Source organism: Simochromis diagramma, unplaced genomic scaffold (genome assembly GCF_900408965.1).
Source record: "Simochromis diagramma unplaced genomic scaffold, fSimDia1.1 OVJJ01000247.1, whole genome shotgun sequence".
In the NCBI taxonomy this organism is placed as follows: domain Eukaryota; kingdom Metazoa; phylum Chordata; class Actinopteri; order Cichliformes; family Cichlidae; genus Simochromis; species Simochromis diagramma.
In genome coordinates this window covers 1,100,627-1,122,495 of record NW_024386949.1, presented here as the reverse complement: position 1 = coordinate 1,122,495, position 21,869 = coordinate 1,100,627, and the positions used below count along the sequence as shown (strand labels likewise).

Here is a 21,869-nt window from a genome sequence, read left to right as displayed (position 1 = left end):
GCATTTCTCAAGTCAATAATAAGAGAGAAAAGGACGGAGAATCAACACGCCAGAACACAAAGTCTTACAGCTCGGTGTGACAGAGTAAAGCAATCTAACAAGATCAGTTTACATTTATACCGCTTCTTTCTGACTGGTTTCATTTCTCATGACTTTCACTAATGAAGAACAATATGTTTTATTGACACGACTCCAATTAGAGTCTTGCTTCTTCTTACAGTTCAGTAAGATGTATGAGACAAGTGCACATCTCAACAAATGAATTGGTACTCAGCCGCCGTCTACTGTACAAACCACACAGCATCCCCGTCAGTGTGCTCGAGCGTAAATCAGGAGTTATTTCCAGAGAGAACATTTGAGCCACACTTCCTAATCAGTCAGTGCTGCAGCGATTTATCAATATGGAGAACCTGAGAGTTGAGAAGACACTATGTCTCATCAGCGATTTTATTTTATTGGAATAATCCCTACATAGAAAACACCATCCGCGATTTATATTGGCGCCAAGGTGAAAATCATGAAACCTGAAAAAAGGAGCACGCTGACTGGAGAAACCCTCAGGAATTCATTTATTTGTGACAAAAGACAACTACTGTATTAAGCGTGAGACTGCAGTCACAGTTTAATTGGAAAGGGACAACAAAATACAATGAAACACGGGTAACTTTTGAAACCACAGAACATATTTTGAAGTTTAAAAACGGTGAGTGAAACGGCTTCTGGCTAATCAGCTTATACCAAGAGGAGTCTGGCAGCAGGCACAATGGTGCTCCTATGTCAAAACACTATGATTAATTCAAGCTGTGCCCTCACAAATAAAGATTAAAAAAAGTCTGTGTTGAAGCAGAAAAAAAAAATTAAATAGTCTCCTTTCTCCGCCTCTGAAAAGCACAGCTTAAAAACTCTCATTGATATGCAGCACATGACTTTGTCTTTAATCTGTATTTTGAAACTGGCATCAAAAAGGGTATCTTCAATGCTTCATAAAAGCCTTGTGTACTGAGCTTAGGGAGGAGTTTGTTTGTCAGAGACCAGGAGGTCTAAGCCGGGCCTGCTGTTTGCTTCTCTTAACCAGGCACCGAGGGGACCGCAGGGCCGCAGCATGTTGTTTCATCCAGCTAGCATGGGTGAATGACCTGATGTAAATGAGCTGAAAGGAGAAAACAAAGGAGCGATGAGGAGGTTTGAGTGTGTTAGAGTATGCAAATTTGTGTGTAGAGGTCAATTAAAATGTTGTCGGTCAATCTTCAAAGTGACATCTTATTTATGTGAACTGACGGATGCACAACGTACTTTTTAATCCCGTTTTGGAAACATAATAAGGCAGTAAAGCTTGTGCCACACAAAACCCTATTTAGAGTGTTATTTTAAAGGAATAATATGACTTACAGTGATGTTTGTGCTGCAGTTTTGGTGATTGAAATTCTAGTATTTCAGCAGTTATCTGTAAGTGATGTATGGGAAGCTGCTTGTAAATCAAGGTTAGCAGCAGGAACTGATTACTTTGCCCTCCACCTTCTAAATATGGTTCTGGTTTCAAAATTGAGAGCTCAGAAGCCAATGATGAAATAGTTAATATTTACAGCCTCCTTGTGCTTGGTAGTGACTAAAAAACTAGTGGGAGAAAAAAGACAATAAGAAATGCAAAAATAAGAAATAAATGCACACATTTCTAGGAATATATATAGATGTTAGTGTACAAGCATGAATTCTCTCACACTCAGTGTGAATGTGCTGTGCTGGATCTGCAGAAGTGTGCAAAGTGCACGGCCTTAACCTTCCCTGAACAACTACAACTGTTCTAGTGGTTTTAGTGTGTGTCTTTGCCCTCCTTTCAGCCCCGCCTCCTGCTGTGCATGTTTGTTATTCACTGTGAATCTGGGAGTCCGGGCGGGTCCTCCAGCACAGCATGGCCACTTCTTTCTCTCAGACCACAGCCACACACATTTTACACAAGCGTCCGCACACATGTGCATTCACAGAACCACTTAATCCCATTTCCCTAAGCAGTCCAATGCGCAACACTGAGAATCCCATCAATGTCACAGTTTGAATCACTGCAGTACAATCAACTGGCAGCTACTGAGTAGGAAACCAATGAATCTGTCAACTCGGTTGCTCGGTATAAGGACGGGGAAAAAAAGCTTCTTTGTTTTAGTGCCAGCACCCGAGGGCAGCCGACAGCCAGCGACAATGGCTGTGCCATGTGGACGCAGCACACACCCAACATCACCTGAGAATCGAACCAATAAACACAAATTATTGTTCCCAACGGCTGTAATAATTTTAGACAGCGCTGCAGTGGAACAATAGGCAGCATTTCATTGGAGAGTCTCCAGTATTATTAGATGCTTTTTGTATACAACTACTGAATACTTGAAGGAAAAAAGGGGGACATGGAACTGGCAAGAGGGAAGGAGGGGGTACAAAAGACTTTCTGAATGAAACTGGAAGTAGCAGGAGGGGAGGATAACATGAGGTGAAAGCCATGCAGAGCATTCCCCCCCCTCCCTCCTTTTAATTTTGTCTTGTCTCAATGTATTTGCATAATTAGCAAAGAGGTTATTGCCAGGGGTGCTGGGCCTTGAAAGCTATTGGCCTGAAGGAATAATTAAGCTGCTCTCTTATCCCTGGCATCTTCAGCAAGCGATCTAAGAGTGCACTCGGTCCGAAATTCAAGCTGATATGTTCGAAACCAAGTTCTCCTCTAAGAAAGCTTAATGCATGATTTATGTTTAGCTGCACCCTCACAACGCAAGAACAGGCTTATTCCAAGGAACTGTGAAAGACCCCTCCAGCACTCAAACACACACACACACACACAGACACACAATTGTATTTATCTTAAGAAGGTTTGCTGAGCATGCAAAGCTCTACTTTGTGTTCACATGCGTTCCCATCTGGGACCCGATTCTAGTCTCTTCCTGACAGCTCCTGACTAGCAGCAATGGAGCAGCTCATAGCCGTGCATCTGCTTTTCCAGACCCTTCCACTGTATTCACATCAGTCATAACACAGCTGCCTATGTTGGCGAATCACCACATTTATGTTAATTCACAGGGAATTGACTCAAGTACAAAGGGTGACAAGTTAGCGCGTGCAATCATCAAGAGTTACTACAACTCAAAGTTGCAAATCCTGCAGCTGGTCCATCAGTACAAACGTAAGCACGGGCCAGAGCACTCGTCCAACTCCCAGACATGCACTTTAAAAGTGGTGGTTGACCCAAATTACACAGAAAGACGCCACGATTGTTACCCTATGTTGTAGTGGTGTGAAGCCATGTCCAAAGTTTGGGTTTTTCCGCCCATGTTTGGACATATTCTTGGAGGTGTCTTCTTTCACTCAAATACGGTGTCAAAAAGCTCTAAAATATCTTTCTATAAGACAAACATTAGATTCCACCAGCGCTACTTTCATTAAAGAAACCGTTCCAATCCAAACAAGAAGGGTTCTATAGAACCAACCTTCTAAAGTCAAGTCATGATCAAAAACTTGACATTTACTGCAGCAAACCTGGTCTGAGGGCCAAAACAGTCATTTTATAGGTAGACATAAATAAAGGGAAAAATTCGATGTGGAATGAATGTTTGAAAAAGTTTTAATAGCTTTAAGAACAGGGATGAAAGATCAATTGTTTGGGAGAAAAGTTCTGATGTTTATGATGGGTTTGGCCGGACTATCGGCCCTCCATCCAATGTTTATTTATAATTGCCAGCACAGCCTCTATAATTCTCATGCTAGAAAGAAGGAGAAGAAAGATGCAGATGACACGAAAAATGTTCAGCTAATGATTTTTGCAAGACTCACTTTAAGCAGGTGGGTAATTTGCACTGCAGTTTTTACTTTACAGATTACTGTCGGGTGATTTTCACAGGATTGAGATCAACAATCATAATTATTACAGTTTATTAGATGTATATACATACTAACCTCATGTGAAGAGGAATAAAGTTCAAACTGAGTCCTATCAATGTAACTGATTCTGCTGGAGGTTTCTTCCTGTTTGTTACATCCTGTGAGGCTGTGGGAGTTTTTCCTTCCCACTATCGCTTGCTCATAGGGGGTCATATGATTGTTGGGTCTTTCTCTGTATGTATTATTGTAGGGTCTACCTTACCATATAAAGCGCCTTAAAGTGACTGCTGTTGTTATTTAGTGCTGTATAAATAAAACGGAATTGAATTAATCCAGGTGTCAGGTATGGTCCCCATCAAATCTTATTTTTAAGATAGCCCTAGATTAGACACTTGAGCTATAAAAATGTAGTTATAGACAACACAAAAGACATTTATTTATCACATTTCCCTTTAAAAAAATACCTTTAAAATGTAAATTTATGAGGAAAATACTAAGAAAAGCAGAGTCTACCAGCTTAAAGTTTGAGATTGCTGACCTTTATCCTCTTTGCCGAGTCCACAGTGGCAAATTAAACAAGAGTTCATATAAGCATTTAATCCTTTCCCTACCTCTCCCAATCTTCACAAAACCACAGAGCAATGTTCTAAAAAGCCCGAACTGCTTATCTTTAGTGATTCAGGTACATGAAAAAAATAATTTTATAACCCACTTGATTTTAAAACCACGTGTCAAAAAGAAGACTCAGAATACGTTACATGATATATTGAGGCTGAAATGCCTCCTTAAACAGTCAAGGGAAAAAATCCACTGGGCTGATTAAGTGTTTAATAAGCAGAGAAAAGAGTCACGTGTCTGTGACACATAGCAATTATAGAGTGTGCAGCCCTCGTAGGCCAGCCTTGGAGGTTTCAAGCATGCGGTGCCTGATCCTGGTGGACAAACGGACCACTCTCGGTGCTTTGATATCAGATATTCCCTGCTTAGCCCAGTCAGTTCACAGTGAAATTACAAAAACAAGACACGTGACAGAGGATCAAAAAAAGCACGTGGGAGACACAAATACTGATGGGGCATGAGCTGCAACACTACAGCAGCACTGCAGTGACATTATTCAATTTAAGTTGAGCCTCATCATGTTTCACAAAATCCATCTCTCGCTTGTAAAGGTTGTGACTGGATGCAGCTCCACATTTTGGACAATATTTAATCATATTTAAGGGAGACTGACAGTAGAAAAGCAGATATTAATAACAATTTCTATCTTTTTTTTCTTAGTACAGCCTTCCTTTAATTTCACCTAACAAACAATCTCATCCTCACCAACAGGCCAAACTTCACTTTTGATTTTTATTCTGGAAGATTATTTTGTTTGCTTAGTTTCCATTTGTTTGGATCGAATCTCTTTCTTAAAGAAAGAGTAAAAAAATCCTTAAAGTATTACTGCAACGACTGTGCCACTCTGGTAACAACCTGAGAACCCATCAGCTCGTACACTGACTTGGCGTCCAAGTGCAACGGCTAGTTTTTCAGGGCTTCAGCATACCCAAACTGCAGATAACAAATATCTGTTCAAAACCCCCCTCTTTTGTTTTTGCTCTCGACATAGATAGACTGACCTGCAACCAAAGCATGCTCAAATATTTGCTTAGTTAACAAGACGCAGGAAACTTCTGTAGCTATCTAATAGCTACCCCCGAAAAATCAAAACTGTTTATTCGTATTATTTTCTTTTTTCTGTAAAAGACCCTCTGCCAGGTTCGATTTTAAAGTTTAACAAAGTCCCATATTAACCACCCACTGTTTGCAGAAAGCTCTTCTATGCTCCAGTTCAACCTTGACAGCTTTACTGCTTTTTGTTTTGTGTTTCAGGCAGAGAAAAAGACTCTTTGCAGTCTTTAGAAAGCCTTCTCCCGTTCAACAAAACTAAAGATCAGCAACTGTTGAAACACGTCTGGTCAGTACATTCTGGAGGCCCCTGCAGATTATGCTGATTTTGAACTGTATACACAAAGTGATGTATTAACTTCATCAAGCATTAGGATAAACTCTAGCTTCACAAAAGATTCAGACATCAGTTTGTCTGGTCGGCAAAGTGACAGCGATCTCATTTGCCACTGCTAAGCAGACAACTGCTGTAAATCTGCCTCGTGCTTTCACTCCCAACCCTGTACGCTCATTATGTGCTTGCTGTTTGTTAAGCATGGATGAACGCAGCCACTGTAGCAGCATGGATGAGCTTCACCTATTAACGCTTTCTCTGTCACTCATAGCTCACACTTTTATATATACTGACAGTGTCAGAGTCAACCGATTTGCATAAATGGAAAACACTTTCAGATTAAGTTGCATTGATTAATGAGACAGATTTGCCTAGAGCTACTTTTTTAAAATACAAGATAAGAGTTACTTCAACTCTTCTTACTGTTTTTCTACTTAATTCATTTACATTAAAAGTATTTTCTGTGTCTTTCTTTTCCCTTTGGGCTCATTTGCAATGATTCAGCAGAAGAGAAATTGAAGAATTCAAAGCAAATAAACAACTGCAAAGGACAAGATGTAGGAAGATGGTCGGGTCATTTTGTTCTTTCTTGAAATTAAAACAGGCGAGCTTTGCGATTTTACCATCTGGTGCACAGAATCCTTTCCTTGACATTAACGAACATAACCACCCATCCATCAATCACTCAAGTGCTACACAAATGCAATCCTGCACAGATGCGCACAAAGCTCTTACACACAGATACAAATATGCCTGCTAATCTCACACACACGCACACGCACACGCAGTCACTTTCAAACCAGCTCAGAGCATGTTTGAGCAAAGAGTTATTTAGAAACAGGGAGAGTTGCAGGTTTGAGAACCAATGCACGCGTGACACGCTTTCAGAAAACATACAAGCAACAAACTGTCGAGGGGTCATTTGTCCATCTCTGCCTCCTGCGGCCTGACAGAGACATTAAAAACCACTGATTCCAGATGATACTGCTGGCTCATGCTGACAAAACCTGGCAGGCTAGCTTAGAGAACACACAAAGCAAAATGCTGTAATTGCTGTAAAATGCTGCAGTTGTGACCCTATAAACATCCTTAAGCAGAAGAAACAGGGAATCGCATTGCACCTGCAAATGGCCATAAACTACAACAAGGCAGGAAATGTTAGAACCAGTTGCCAATGAATGAGTACAAAAAAAAAAAGGTCAAAATTAATTAGTTATGCTGGAACTCACCTATCGTGCGTGGCAGCATGCCTTGCCGGGGCATCAAGTTGTCATCGAGGCCCTCCAGGCCACCATACAGCGAGTGGGAGATTCGGCGTTCGTGGTCATCTAGGGAGGTGTTTAAAATCTGCTGGGGTCCCAGTGGGCTCCCTGGTGTCTCCTGAATGAAGAGGAAGCTGATGTTACATCAAAGACCAACTCCTTCCTTTGTTTGAATCACCTCTGAAGTGTTTTTATAAAGGTTAACAAAGAACAAATAATCCTTTTTAACGGGGACAGAGTGAAGTGCTAGAAGTTAAGTCTTACTCAAAAGTGAGAGAATGATTCTGAAGGGACCTAGCATCGCTAACATTTGTTCAATAGTAATGGCTGGACACAGGGGTGGCGATCCATGCTAATGCTACCAATGTGGTAACAAGGATAAATGAGGATGGATTTCCATTCGGCTGTTGAGCCACAGGCTGTTACCGAGCTGGCGATCCCCCGCTGGGGAAGATTAACTTCCTAGCATCTTGACATTTCCCTTAAGACCCATGATGACAGTCTTTCTTGCTGGACAAATAGACCATTTGCATGCCCCGTTACCCTTTTGCACACATCTACTGCCTGAGAAGGTGTGTGCACGTGTGTCTTTTGTCCGGTTGGATCACTGGATGTACTGATGTATTGATGTTTTCTGTATGGTTTTTGCATTTCTTTCTGAAGGTGATGACAGCTCTAATGATAACAGTCATAAATGTTAACACATATCAGGAAATGACACTATCAAACTTGACTCAATACTGGGACCAAATGACTCCAATCAATGACTACGACTAGCTTGGCTGGGATTTGAGTTTGGCAGAAGGTCTTTGCCCAATGATCCCTTTCACTTGAGTGAATGGTTGTGCTGCTATAAACACTGCCGAATAGATAGGGATGTAACAGAAAACTTCAGTTTATGAGAGCATACATATGGTGGTAATATTAGGATGCTGGCAAAAGTGTCATGAGGCAGATTACAGAAAAGAAGGCTCTTTGTGCAAGACTAGAAACATGTTCACATCCTGAATCACCTTTAGCTCATCGATCAAACTGCTTTTTCTTTCTTGTTAGGGATTCACTGGGGTCATTTAGACAAGACAAGTCTGTTTATGAAAAAGGAATAAATAAATAAACCCTTGCAGCAGCCCTGAACTCAATCTTGTGTTGTGAATGCAAAACGTTATTTAGCACAGAAACCTATAACTTTCCAATAAATGTACGCAAGTAAAAATACAGCACAGGCCTGCGAAATGTAGAGTAATACAATAAGTTCACACTGGAAATAAGGCAAAATTCAAAACCCTTAAGCAAGACACCATAATAGCTCTTGTAGAAAGGTAAGAAAGTCATAGACATTTCCTTTTTAAATAACTCCTCCTGTAGAAAAAAATGCTAGCATGCCAATAAAAGTTTCTACCAGTTTTACTGCTAACACGTCTTAATTTTTCTGGACGCCTTTCTTGCACTACAAATGAAGAAAGTCATTTGCTGAACAGATTAAACCGTTTGAACGATGGCAAACATAACTAATGAAAACGTCACATGGATAAAACAAATCAACTACGGAGAGCGACTCATTTCGAAGGTCGCCATATGGTGCTGTGACTGCCGGCATGCAGCTGCTCTTGACTTTAAATGAGGTAGTTAATGAATCGGGTGACTGAGGGGCCGGGGTGAAATGCCTCGGTAATAGCCGATGGGATTCGCCGTACTGAGGGCACGTGGACAAATCACACCGCAGCTCATTGCATATTCAGGCTGATAATTGAACTCCTGGAAGGTCTCGATCCCTTCGGGTGCCAGCGGTGATGTGGAAGTTGGCTGGTTGGAGTTCACTGCGTTTCTATGGGGATGGAGGAAAGATCGGAAGTGGTGGAGCCTGTGATTTATGCAAAAGCAAACATTTGAGATTGATATCGGATTGACGGGGACACGGGAGGGAGAGTAAATAAAGATTTATCTGATCACATATGACGCTAAATGTCAAATGAGCTATAGCTCTTATCCTATAGTAATTAGGTGTTATTAGATTTTAAGTAATATTTGATTGACGGCTGGTTATGATGTGTTAATCTATACTGAGCCTATGGGGCTTCGAGCTCAGACCAGTCTCTTTGAGAACAAGTGTATTAAATTGTTGTTTTCCTCCTCTTGTTTTCTCAGTGTCACGGACTCCATTTTTATAAATAGCCAGACACTTGGACAGCCTCAGGCCATGCCTCCAGCTCTGCATGTGAAGCAAAGATTGACGAGACTCCCAGCGCTCGAATTTTATTCATCCACCACGCTTTCTGTGAAGTCTCACTGCTTCGACATGTCGGCAACACACACGCGTGTGCATATACATAGGACGTGTTGGCAAACGGACACGCAGAAATATCCTGGTAAATAAATGCATATGTGCATAAGCTGGATGTACAAAAGCACAAACTGCACGCTTCACTACACATATATACACGCACACAGGCTGATAAAACACGCACGCACGCACACGCACACACACACACACACACACACACACACAAGACACACCTCCAGGCTTAGCCTCTGCTTTCAATTACGAGGCGGACCGAGGGGAAATCAAAACTTTGACACACCAGGTTGGAAAAGGAGAGCAGAGAAGCCAGGCACTGCCAGAGGCGTACACGTGCACACAGACGTGCGCGCCCATTTGCAGACACGCAGCAGCGGTGCACACAGATTCAGCCTCAGCTTTCAAGCAGGCGACAGGCCAAGGTGTACGGAGAATGTAAAAACATGACATTGAGGGGAGGAGAAAAGTTGCGCAGCTCAGTTCGCAGCCGTGTATTTTTCCTCCACCTGCCTCGAGGGAGGCAGGAGTGAATGTAAGGGGTTGGTGAAATGCTATGACCTGACTGCTTCCTTTTATTTTATGAAATAATTCATTGATGCTTATAAGGGTATTTCCCAGTGGTTTGGCTTTGGGTTGTTATATATTTATCACAGAAAGGAACTCACAGAAATCAGGCCTAACGACTTAAGTGGCTATATTCAAGAACAGCAATGCCAAATTTTAGAGAAACAAAAACAAAAAAAAACCCAACAACATGGAAACTGCAACTATAGATATTCTGATCTGAATACTAACAGATTGGAAAGTGAAATTTGCCCCATTAGAGTTGAAAATACTAAAAGTAAGGTTGGACTCTAGAAGACTGAAATAGCAGTTCTTTACCAAACTGCAGTCTGCGTCTAAATCTGGATGTTTTGTGAATCAGCAGCAGCAGTCGAAGAACTCATTACACTGCTTCAAATCACAGAACAGCTGGTAACAAAAAAGCCCGAGCATTAATACTGAATGAACGCCACCTTCTTTTGCTCAAAAACTAATGTTGACACGGCCTTGGGCACGATGTTTCCCCACAGTTTTCCCAATGAAACGGCTCAACTCTGCGCAACTCTGAGGTTTGAATTTGTGAAAGCCAAGTCGGCTGCTGCAAAAGGTCATATATGCTCAGAGTGAGAAAAAACAGTAAATTATTATAGTTGCTGTACTAGTTGTAAAATCTTCTGATTGCATGGTTTACACAAAAGCGTGCTGGTCACAGCTATGATGCTGAACTTGAGTAGATCCCGAATAATACAGCATTCTTCAGACCAATATGAAATTTAGTCACTTTAAAATCCAAAATAACAGCCACATGTATGGATTTCCTGAACATTTGTTATGTTTAGTTTAGTGCTGTCAGCTTTAACATGTTAATACGGCGTTAACGTGGGTAAACGCGTTAATCCTGTCCTCACGATTAACGCAATTAAATGAGGTTTTAGCGCACTCAACCCATCTGGAGTGCAGAATGGACAAATCGGACAAGCTGCCCAAAATGCTCCAGATGAGTTAATTGTTAATCGCGTTAGTCGTTAACGCCGAGGAACCCCTCACACGGACTAATCTGCGTTAACTCGTTAACAGGGATTTGCCAATTTAGACGCGTTAACGCGAGTCAGTTTGTGATAACGCATTAGCGCTGACATCACTAGTTTAGTTATTTATGAGTCCTTACTAAGGTGAGGGCTTTGAGTACTCCGGGAGAGTAGAAAAGCGCTATATCAGAATCAGCCCATTTACTAAGGTGATATGTGAATGCTGTTTTAAAATAAGTTAATAACTGTTTTACAAGTCATGGATCAGTCGTTTACGCTCTGCCCCCTGGTGGCCAAATTAAGCAATGTCAATGGTTGAAGGGCGTTTCTTCCATCTCCACTTTTAATTTCTCAACGTTGGAAATTCTGACACTGATTTATCTCCAAACAGCCAACATCAGGCAATATAACGGCCAATATGCTGGATAAGTTCTAAAACTGAGGCTTTAAATGGGAGTCTGAGAGGGCTTAATCATCAGTAAGACACATTAGCAAAATCGGCAAAGCAGCGGTTCTAATTAAAAAGTAATGATTGTCCTGGTCTATATAAATTCACACAGCCGAGAACCAGACACTCAAATCCATCCTTCACCTTGGTTCCTACCTCATTTCTTTTGGCAACTCGCCTGGCCACAATGAGCTGGATCATACCACGCTTGTTGCCTTCAGTTGACATGGACTTGCGTAGCGTCTCCATAGCGTCTTGGTTGGTTTTGCCCAATAGCGACTCGCCGTTGACAGCAATCAACTGGTCATTTACTCGCAGTCGCCCGTCCTTTTAATAAACAACCAATTACATATGCTGTTTAAACTTTGAACACTATGGAAAAAGTGCATTGTGCATTTTTACTGACTGAACAATAAACGCTGTAAATAGACCTAAAAGCACTTACACCTCCGGTTTAACAATAACCTTGATCTAATCAGACAAACGACCTCACTCACTAAGAGGATCCTGTTTCTAGTCATGATCTAATGTCTTGGAGAAAACAGTGCTTTCAAGGCCATTATCATGAGCTGTCAACACAAGCTTGTTTGTATGAAAAACAATCAAGTTGAAGGACTATTGAAACTGACTGCAGCACTACAGACAGCCATGGAAGAAAGGCTGCTTTGTGCTCATAGAGCTCATCACAGCTTAAGTGTTTCTTAGAAGCAGGAAAGTCGTTTACCTCACGTTCCCTGTTAGAAGGTTAAAGTTACTTTTTAAAGTTTGGCATATCGAAAAATCACACCTAAAATATAAAAAGCTTTAAGACAAAGACATTCTAATGTAATGTAAAGACACACAGATTTAATTCTAAACTTAATGATTCTGCCGCCGGCCAGGTGTCAGTTAGGACTTGCTGGTGTACATAACATTTAGAGTCAGATTTAACTGAATCAGCATCTTTATATCTCAATTTCATAAAAAAAAAACAAAACTTGCCTCCATGAATGAACACATATTTAATCTTTCTTCTTTGTTTCCATTCAGACGCTTTATTATTCATGAGAGAGGCTACTGTACCTTGCAGGCTGCACCTCCATTTATGATGGATTTGACAAAGATGCCCAGATCTGCATGGTTTTCCTTGGAGCGGTTGCCTTTAACGCTCACACCCAAACCTGCAGATCCCGAGTCACTGAGGGGGATCTCAAAGGTCAGGAACTCTCTGGTCCCATCAGGGGTCAGGACCAACTCGTCCTCCTCTGTCTTCTGTAAGAGGCGGAGCAAAGATTGAGATATGGAGCCCAATTTACGGAGCGAAAGCAACCCGACCAGCGACTACAAAAGAACTTATGAGAATCCGCCGAGACAGAATCACATTTAAATACATCTAAATGCTCGTACACCGTAATAAATATTTAATCATCCAAACCAAAAAACATTCATGCATTTAGCCTAAGCAGTAAAGCAAACACCCCTTCAGCCTTGCCACACTTTCTCCGTCTTCTTGGGGTTAGCAAAAGTACAAAAGTTAAAAGGACATTCATTTGGCTACTTGAGGTTAATGAAAACAACCTGCATATAATTTGCAGCAGGGCAGTTAGCAGGGAGGTAAATCAGAGTGCAAGCTCATTATCTACAACAGATTTATTAGTGTTAGACTACCAGTCTTAAGTGTTAAATCAGGTGCTTAGTATATGCAGGCAGAGACTTCTGTTGTATAATTAAGGCACACTGCTCTCATTACTCAACGCTGAACCAGATAAATTAAAGAAATATCCGTTCTGACATCAAAATGGCATCTTATAATAGCTGGGATGTGATGTGTTAGCTTTGATCTTTGGTGCCAGTGAATAAGCTGCAAGTCCGAGTAAGTTCTGCAGTCCCGTCTCCTACACTGGAAGAATTTTGGAGAAGGATTGTAGCCCGCTCCGACAAATGAGAAATGACATAACACTAACCTGCTTCCCACCCACCAACAACAAACACTGCACAGTTATATGAAGCTCCACAACAGCCAATATCTTGGCTAACTGAACACTTCTGTCATGTACTTGAAAGCGCAGCGTGAATCAAAGCAAATGCAATTGGAGAGCATTTACTGTGAAGCATCTGCAGGTACACAACTAAGAAGTGTTCAATAACTGCAAATTTGCCAGTGCGTGTTTCTGATTAGATTACCGAGTATATACTGCATCTATATTGTGATTAATGTCAGCCTTATGAGGTGTTCAAGCTCAGTCCAATATGATTATCTCCTGTTAATTTCAAATCATTACAGCACAGATGCACTCCAGATCAACGCCACAACTACATTTAGTGTTTGAAGGACACGGAGACTCCAAATATGGCCAACAAATGTCAAGACGTACTCTTCTTAAACATCCCTGTATACTCAGGACTAGGGCCTCACCTCAGAACTAAGAGTTGTGGCTTAGATATTAAGTCACAGCTGAATGTCTCCACTAAAAACGTCTGACTAAAAGTGTTCCTATAGAAAAAAAAGCACAAACCTCGCACCTGAATCATGATGCCAAGTGCGTCAAACAGGCAGTAAACTTCCCAGTAACCCCGCATGAACACAGCAGCCTAATTGACATGCTGAGTGCTCTCTCCGTCTCTTCCCCTCCACAACAGGTGCTTCTCTCACTCTTTCTCTAAATTCATTCTCCCTCTCTCTTCCAGCTCCAACAATAAAAAGCTATTCTCTCTTGCTTGTTATTTGACAGCTGTCCTCTGAATAGATGGGTGCGTGCACGCTAGCGCCTGGCAATTATTGTGCACGCCTAATGAATTCAATCATCGGGCTCGGTGTCAGCATGTCATTAGCTCCCTTTGTTTGCTGGGAGAGAGATGGAATTACTCTGGGTGCAACCGAGGAGGGAGAAAGAGGGATGGAGGGAGAGGCAAAGTGGCGGAGGAGGAGGGCAAAGTGAGGATGGAGTAAAAAGGACGGGGAGGGAAGGGGAGGAAGGAAGGAGGAGGAAGATAAAGGACAAGGAAGCACGAAGAGCACCGTCAGGGTGTCTGCGTGTTTCAGAAAGACAAAAGAATGCTACCTGGAATAAAGTTGTGAGAAAATTAAAAACAGAGCACGAGTCGATTTGATACGAGTGCTGCGGAATAATAAAGACAACAGGAATTTAATTATTTTGGTGCAATTCATTCTGCTGGAATAAATTTAAGGCTAATTAAAAAGTGACTCCTGAGCTGTGAGTAAGTGAATAAGAAGAAAAGTGAAGTCACAATAGAACTGATCTGTAAATGAGGTTTTATTTCAGGGCTGAAAATAGCCTCCTGTTCCCTTTTAGATTTAAATCTAATAGTTTGATTGAATTTAACTGCCATATTTCATACAGCGTTATGCAAAACTTACAAGATAATTGGACTGGAAAGTATATCTGGTAACCCTGAGAGCAAAATAAATGGTAACGTCGGAGATGCTCCAAAGCCTTTTCGCCTTTCCAAAACACAAAAGAGACTGGAGAGCCTTCCAGCAACGGCAGTTAGCAGTTAGTCTGGTAGACATAGTTAAGACTGATACTGTATCCACAGATGGCAAACTCAGCTAAAAATCAATTAATTAATTAACTAATCAGTTAAGCCTGTTATTTTAAATGCTATAACTTACTGCATTTCTAGCTAATGCTGGTCTCTGTTAGCTAAAATGTGCTTGCTCATCAGCTGGTTCCACCAGTTTTTGATAAAAGAGGGTAGAGGTTGCTTCAATTAATTGTACTTTTTCTTCCCTAATAGGCACGGGCATGCTCCCGCCAGGATTCATCAGGATCACTTCTGAGAGCACGAGACATTTTCTTGCATGCATCGGCCTCCACAGAGTCCAAAATCCCGACCAACATTAATACAAGAACTTGTCAAAATCAGTGCTACTCTGGATGGAAATGAATGTTGTGATATTGCATATGATTAGCAAGATCATGTCACAGCAAATGCGTGCTGTCATTGAAGCTACAGATGCTTCTAATAACATTTTAGGGAGGGGGCTTAGTATTGTGTCTTTTTGTAGGTATTGACAGTCGTTAAACCACCGCAGGCTCGTTTACAGCATTTGCAATGTTGATTTTACACATTAAATGCGCACTAGCAAAGAATTTCCACCACCAACCAACACAATTATGGTTTAGTGTGGAAATATAATGAATATTATCTTTGCAAAAACGAAACCTTGGGCTTCTTTATTTTGAAGACGATGTCAAAATTTTATTTTTGCCATTTAACTTCATTGCTCTTCTTTCTGATCGATGAGACTCTCATTCAGCATGCAATATGTGCACTCCACACCACAGGGTTCAATGTGCTGTTTGAGGCAGTCACAAAGGTCAGAGCAAAACAGTTAAAGACTTCCAGCAGTGTTTCAGTCTGTGTCCTGCACCTCTTTTCTTCATTGCTGAGAGGAACAAATCAAAAGATTTTCTCTGATGCTCTTACTACAATCTCGAAGCTCAATTATATAATTCAGTTACTTTACACCTATAATATCAATTTTCCCTCGATCCCTGCACACTGCTGCGTGGATGCCGTCTTTCCATTGGCTGCGAGGGCAGCAGTCACAGCTTGAGCGAAGCAGTGTAAATAATGGGTTTCAGAGCGTGCCACTCACGAGGCATCCTGCGTGACAGCACTTTAACAGGCAGCGAGTGGGCCTGCCACAGATCAGGTATGGTACCATCTGTGGAGAGAAGTCTGTGGAGCTAAGATTAGCATAAACCGCCAGAGAGGCTACTTTTTCCTTCTTTTTTTTTTTGGAAAGGAGCTGTGGGTCAGCCTGGGAAAAGTTCTGAAGTACATGATTTTACCACTAAGGCACTGTGGGCATCAAATGTGCTCTACTCCTACTTCATCCTGTTTACAGTGTGTAAGCAAAATTATAAGTAACATTTTATTACTATGTATAACAAAGTTACAACCTTCTGATAACCTATAATCTAAATTTTAGTCATGATCCAAAATATTTATCTTAAATTGGAGGCAGTGTACCAACTTTTAAATAAAGCTTAATTGTTGTTTTTCTGAGATCCGGAATTATCTAACTGATTATTATTGTTATTAAGACCAGACAGAGAAAATACACCAACAAGAAAATCAGAAGAAAAAAACCCCCACACAGGCACAGGAGGCAAAGAAGGTTCAAAGTGAGAGGAGCTGAATGAAGGTGATGGAAAGGAAAGTAGCGATGGGCTTGAGGAGGGATGGGGGGGGAAATGGAGAGGGTGGAAAGGCGAGGAGCCGAAAAGAAAAGGGTGAGAAGAATGAGAGAGTGCGAGCATGACAATGACAGAGTGAGCGAGCGAGGGAGTGTGAATGAAAGGCCGACAGAAAGGGATGAATCCATGTGGAACACAAAAGGAGAGACACTGCCACCTCTCTCACTGCGCGCCTGTATCTCTCACTCTCTCCGCTTTTCGTATTTTTACACTGCTCTTTCACATTTATTTATTTTTTAAATCTCCATCTCCTCATCTCCTCCCTGTTTTGCGCCACCTCCCTTCCCCAGCTCCCACGTACTTGTTCTTCCGTCGCCCATCTCTTCGGCTCCTCGTTTCCCCCTCTTATCATTTATTCCTACGAGCACACCCAACATTAAAACACCTCAATTTGAGGAGCCATCGTTTTTGCTTTTATCCTCGACGCTAAAGTAGTGTTTGTGCCACACGGAAAACGAGCTTTTCTCAAAGTACTGTGCAGAAAGATGCACTTGAAAACGTGAGCCTCAAATTTGAACTCAGTTCAGATAAACACCGCTTGTCTGAAAACTCTCAAATCACAAGAAAAATGCTTTTTGTCTAGTTCACAGGTGGCATCCATAAAGTAAGCAGCTCCTCCTTTCTCAGTTATCCGACTTATGTATAAGTTCTTCCATTTCTTAAGAACAACCACAGATTGATGGGACTGGAGTGTTTAAAGTCAGCACAGGTGATGACAGTGAGCTGGACGGGGCTTTGAGGATTAACAGGCTTTAACTCGGAGCAATAACTTTTGTTTTTTGTTAACTGCTGACCAAATTTTGGCTGTAACATAAAACTTGACACTTAAAAGAAGGAAAAGATGACGCATTAAATTCTCCTATTTAAGCCCTCTCACACACACTAGCTTTCTGAAGCCTTCTGTCCCTCTCGCATTCTCATTTTCACTCATTCCCATCCATCCTCCCCAAACCTCTCCAGTGCAGCACATCTAATGCAAGTCTCACACCTTCAAAGCCTCTGCTCTTCTTTGTATGTGCGCAGTAACTAAAACTTGAGCATTACGGGGAATCAGACTCTTTTCCTGCTTTTTCCTTCTCCGCTGCGGGGCCTGGAATGATTAGCTTGACTTTGGCTATGCAAACCTGTCGATTTGATGGCATCTGGAAAAGTCAGTTGAGGGGAATTTTAAGGGGGGGGGGGGGAAATGAGGGCTGGAGGTGATGATTGAAAAGAGAGAGAGAAGTAAAAAGGGGGCAGTGAAGGGTGTAATTGGTCGAGAGAAGTCGGGCGTGGAGAGCATTGTTGGCTGCCTACTGTAGCACAGTCCATCTCTGCTTATTCATACTCCAAATCTTTTCATATTCCTGGCTTTCTATTGCTGCTTTATGCACTGCCATCCTCGCTCTGTGTTCCTGTATCTTCATCAGCATCACTCCATCTCACCCTTTACAATCCACACTATACCCAAAAAGTGCCTGACTTTGGTCGTTTCTGCTATGATCCTTTTTTCCAGTGAAGAAAAAAATAAATAAATGTTCGTAGCCTCTTCCCTCGTCCTCGTCTTTCCACTCTCCTCCCCTTTTCTCCCACCCTCCTTTCCTGCTTCCCCCTTTTCTCCCCTCTATTCATGACTCCTACTTGTCCCCCCTCCCCCTCACCTTCTCTCTCTTCTCCCACTCTTTCTGATGTGTCTCGCTGTAGCTCCATGCTGATAAACCATGAATATCAAATACCTGTGTGATCGACGCACCCGAGGCAGGCACAGCACGGAGGAGGAGAGGAAGGCAGGTGTGTAGAGTGTGCATGTGTGTCATAGAGAAAGCCAGTGACAGGGGGAAAGAGAGGAAGTGTGTGTGTCGGTATGATTTGTGTGTGTGAACAAAAAAAACATGCTATCCTTCTATGATATGACTATGCTGATAGACACTTCCTTTACAGCATTATGGAGGCTGATATCCACACACACACACACACACACACACACACACACACACACACACACACACACACACCCCGTCACATGTTCAACTTGCAGTCCAAAACTAATCAGCTGCCCTCTTTCTAGCTCTCCCTCTCTCTCGGCCACTAGAAACCATTTATAACCTCATCCAACCCCAAGCAATTACACTAGCAGCTGCTCCCAGTCACTCTACGCCCGTGTGTGCTAGTGCACGAGTATACTTATGTGCAAATGTGTAGTGGTGCGTGTGCATCTGAGGTGTTGCGTGTTTGTGTAAATCGTGCCATATGACCCATGCGTTTTAGAGTTTGCAACGTGCAAAAGGCTCTTGATAGTCTACGTAGCTGCATACAGTGTGTGTGTGCGTAATGTGCTGTATGGGTGGCTGTAGTGTGTGTGTGCGTGAGGGTACAGGCCAGGTGGCAGCTTGAAACATCACTTTAATTAAGCCAAAAGGCCTGTTCTGTGGTAGAATGGCCCTCTCTGATTGACTTGTATGTGTCACCACCGGGCCGCTGGAAAACACAGAAACACCACTGTGCCTGCTGCCACCGAGCTGCAACCATTAATCACTGCTGCTATTCTCCTGTGCTAATAATGATACAAGTTATGTAACTCCAGTAATGACTTCTTGCTACATTACAGCTAAAAACCCCCACTAAGCTGCTATTTACCTGAGGTGGCGATAACACCAATATTCAGATCATGTACAGTAGTAAGAGCAACAGATACCCCATCAACAGAAAAACTCCAATTTCAAAGTTTACAGGGTTGCAGTAAGTTATGAACTGTCCACCAGTCGTGACTACTCAATGTATTTGACTAGAAGGACAGAAATTGAAATGCAAAGATTATTTGAGGCTTTGAAAGCAGTACAGTTAGGTACAGTAATATTATCTTTCAACAGACTTATTGACCTCACACAGAGACTCAGTTCATCCTCTGTCTGAAATGTGTCCTTTTAACTCTTTTAGGACAGTTTTCTTTTGATTCACTGCAAACAGAAGGTGGGTTGTCGCTTTTGAGCTCATGGAGATCCATGTTACCCGACATCATACAGAGTGCAAAAAACTGTCCGAAATAAAATGTTTAGAGCATTGTCACGTCTGAGCTTTTGGCCATTAAGGATCACCTGCACACTGAGTACACTGGGCACAGTTTTAGAGCTTTGGACAGTGGTTGAGTGGTTAGGACCTATGGAGTTAGAAAGAAAACCATCTGGACTTCTTTAAGTTTCCTTGGAAACGTTTCACCTCTCATCTGAGAAGCTTCTTCAGTTCTAAGAGCAACTGAAGAAGATCCCTTCCCAGACGCCTTAACGTCCACTCACATCCTGGGTCATTTGAGCTCAGTAAATCACATGATAGGGTGGGGCTAGGTTTCACCAATGGATTCGCCTGAAACCTTGGCTGATTGTGATCTACACCCACTCCCATAGGGTTTAAAATCCAGGACTCTCCACCAGTTGCTCTTAGAACTGAAGAAGCTTCTCAAATGAGAGGTGAAACGTCTTTAAAAACCTCAAGAAGTCCAGACGCTTTTCCTTCCAAGCTTCTTAGACTGCAATAACCTGGATGACTGAGAACCTTCACAGACAGTGGTTAGGACTGTTGCCTCACATGTGTAGAGTGACTGGGATCAGGAATCCACTGGTCAGCCAGGAGCTTCCTGTGTGGAGCTTTCATGCACTCTCGCTGAGTACTTCAGCTTCCTCCCACAGTATGTTAGATTGATTGGTGATTCTAAATTGAGCATAGGTGTGATTGTGATCATGAATGACTGTCAGTCACTCTGTGTTAGCCCTTTTGTTCCACCTATCACCCTCAGGCTTCAGCGTCCCCACCGTTGAATACATATAAATAATAGGAAAAGCACAATAGGTACTGCTTTAAAGTCAGGCTTTGTTTTATTAGTTATGCTCGCTTAGAAGACACCAGCATTTTAGACTTTAAATAAGAATACTTGTCACCGTTATTGCCAGATAGATTTATGCTGACGTAGGCCATCAGACATGCAGCAGCAATAACCAGCCACCTAATGTGGAAAATGCAGAGTGAGGAATATCATATCAGATCTTTTGAGATAGAGATATGATGCAATTATTACCCCAGTCAGTAGAGCTGACTCGTGGCTATAAACACAGCTCAACGGTGCTAGTTTCTCCAAAGGTTGAATCTGAATGCCTACCATGGAGTCTGCTGTTATGATCCAGAAATATGTGAGATAATTTCATTAACTTCCTGGAATGAAAACTTTGGTGACTGTGCATTCTCTTTCAGTTAATCAAAAATGAATTACGACCCCATATTCCACCGTTGACAGCATTTATTGCTTAACAAATAAACTGTGCACAGTTGTATAAATGAAATATGGCGTAATGTTTGTTATATTTTTGCAAAACCTTAGATGAGTCCAAAAGAATAACCCCGGACACGTTCGGTACTTTACTTCATGTAACAACTGCTGTATCGGGTGCTGTATGTCACGAAGCGTTGAAACAAAGAGCAGAACATAGAAGCTTTGATGCATCATGCGCTCACGGTTTTCACCGACTGACTTGTTTTTACGAGCTGCAAATGAAATGATGTTGCACTAATGGACGGCTTTGGTTTGTCATGCAAGTTGTAGTTTAAAAACAAAAACACAAACCCCTCCCACACAACAGCGCCACACTTCTGACCTCCTCACAGACAAATACAGTATAATGCTGCCAGATTCTTCTGTAAATATATGCCGTGTCATGGGCGGCCATGCTGAATGCTTTATCACGCTGTGAAAAAATCCTTCATCATTACACCAAAATGTGCTAACAAATTACCATTTCATAACAGCTTTGTGTGCGGAGAGAAACATTCACATGTGATAGATAGCATCTTGGCACGGCGCTGCTGTAGCATTACTGCTGCTCCTGCTGATGGCTTTTCAATATAGCATTGCAGTAATTTTCCATAAGCCAGTATGACTAATGGCATAAACAATGGAGCTGAATGTTCACGTTATGGGCCCATTATGAAACTATCAGAGCAGGCATGTAAAGACGGATGCCTTTGATCAGCACTGTATTGTAGCAGCCAGGTGCAGAGAAGAGGATTTAAGTCTTAAAGTGTGTCTTAAGTGTGCGTGTGTGAGGCAGAGAGAGAGGCGGGGGGGGAGTGAAATAAAGAAAAGGGGAACTAACAAAGACAGAGACAGGAGACGAAACAATGAGAAGAAGGGGGCGAGGAAGAGACAGAAGAGAAAACCCAACAAAGTCTTTTGTTTTTACAGACCATTGGGAAAGCAA

The 21,869-nt window shown here is 42.0% G+C and overlaps 1 protein-coding gene across 8 annotated transcripts in view; it reads right to left on the bottom strand.

Moving 5' to 3' along the window:
- The window catches only part of LOC120737653 (partitioning defective 3 homolog), a 242,640-nt gene that overhangs the window by 86,167 nt on the left and 134,604 nt on the right, over positions 1 to 21,869 (bottom strand). For all 8 annotated transcript variants that reach the window (XM_040038476.1, XM_040038477.1, XM_040038478.1 and 5 more), the window contains 3 exons: positions 12,500 to 12,688; positions 11,594 to 11,764; positions 7,090 to 7,240 (listed from right to left, as the gene is read on the bottom strand). In XM_040038476.1, the coding sequence (XP_039894410.1) occupies positions 7,090 to 7,240; positions 11,594 to 11,764; positions 12,500 to 12,688 (511 nt within the window). The remainder of the gene's footprint in view (positions 1 to 7,089; positions 7,241 to 11,593; positions 11,765 to 12,499; positions 12,689 to 21,869) is intronic.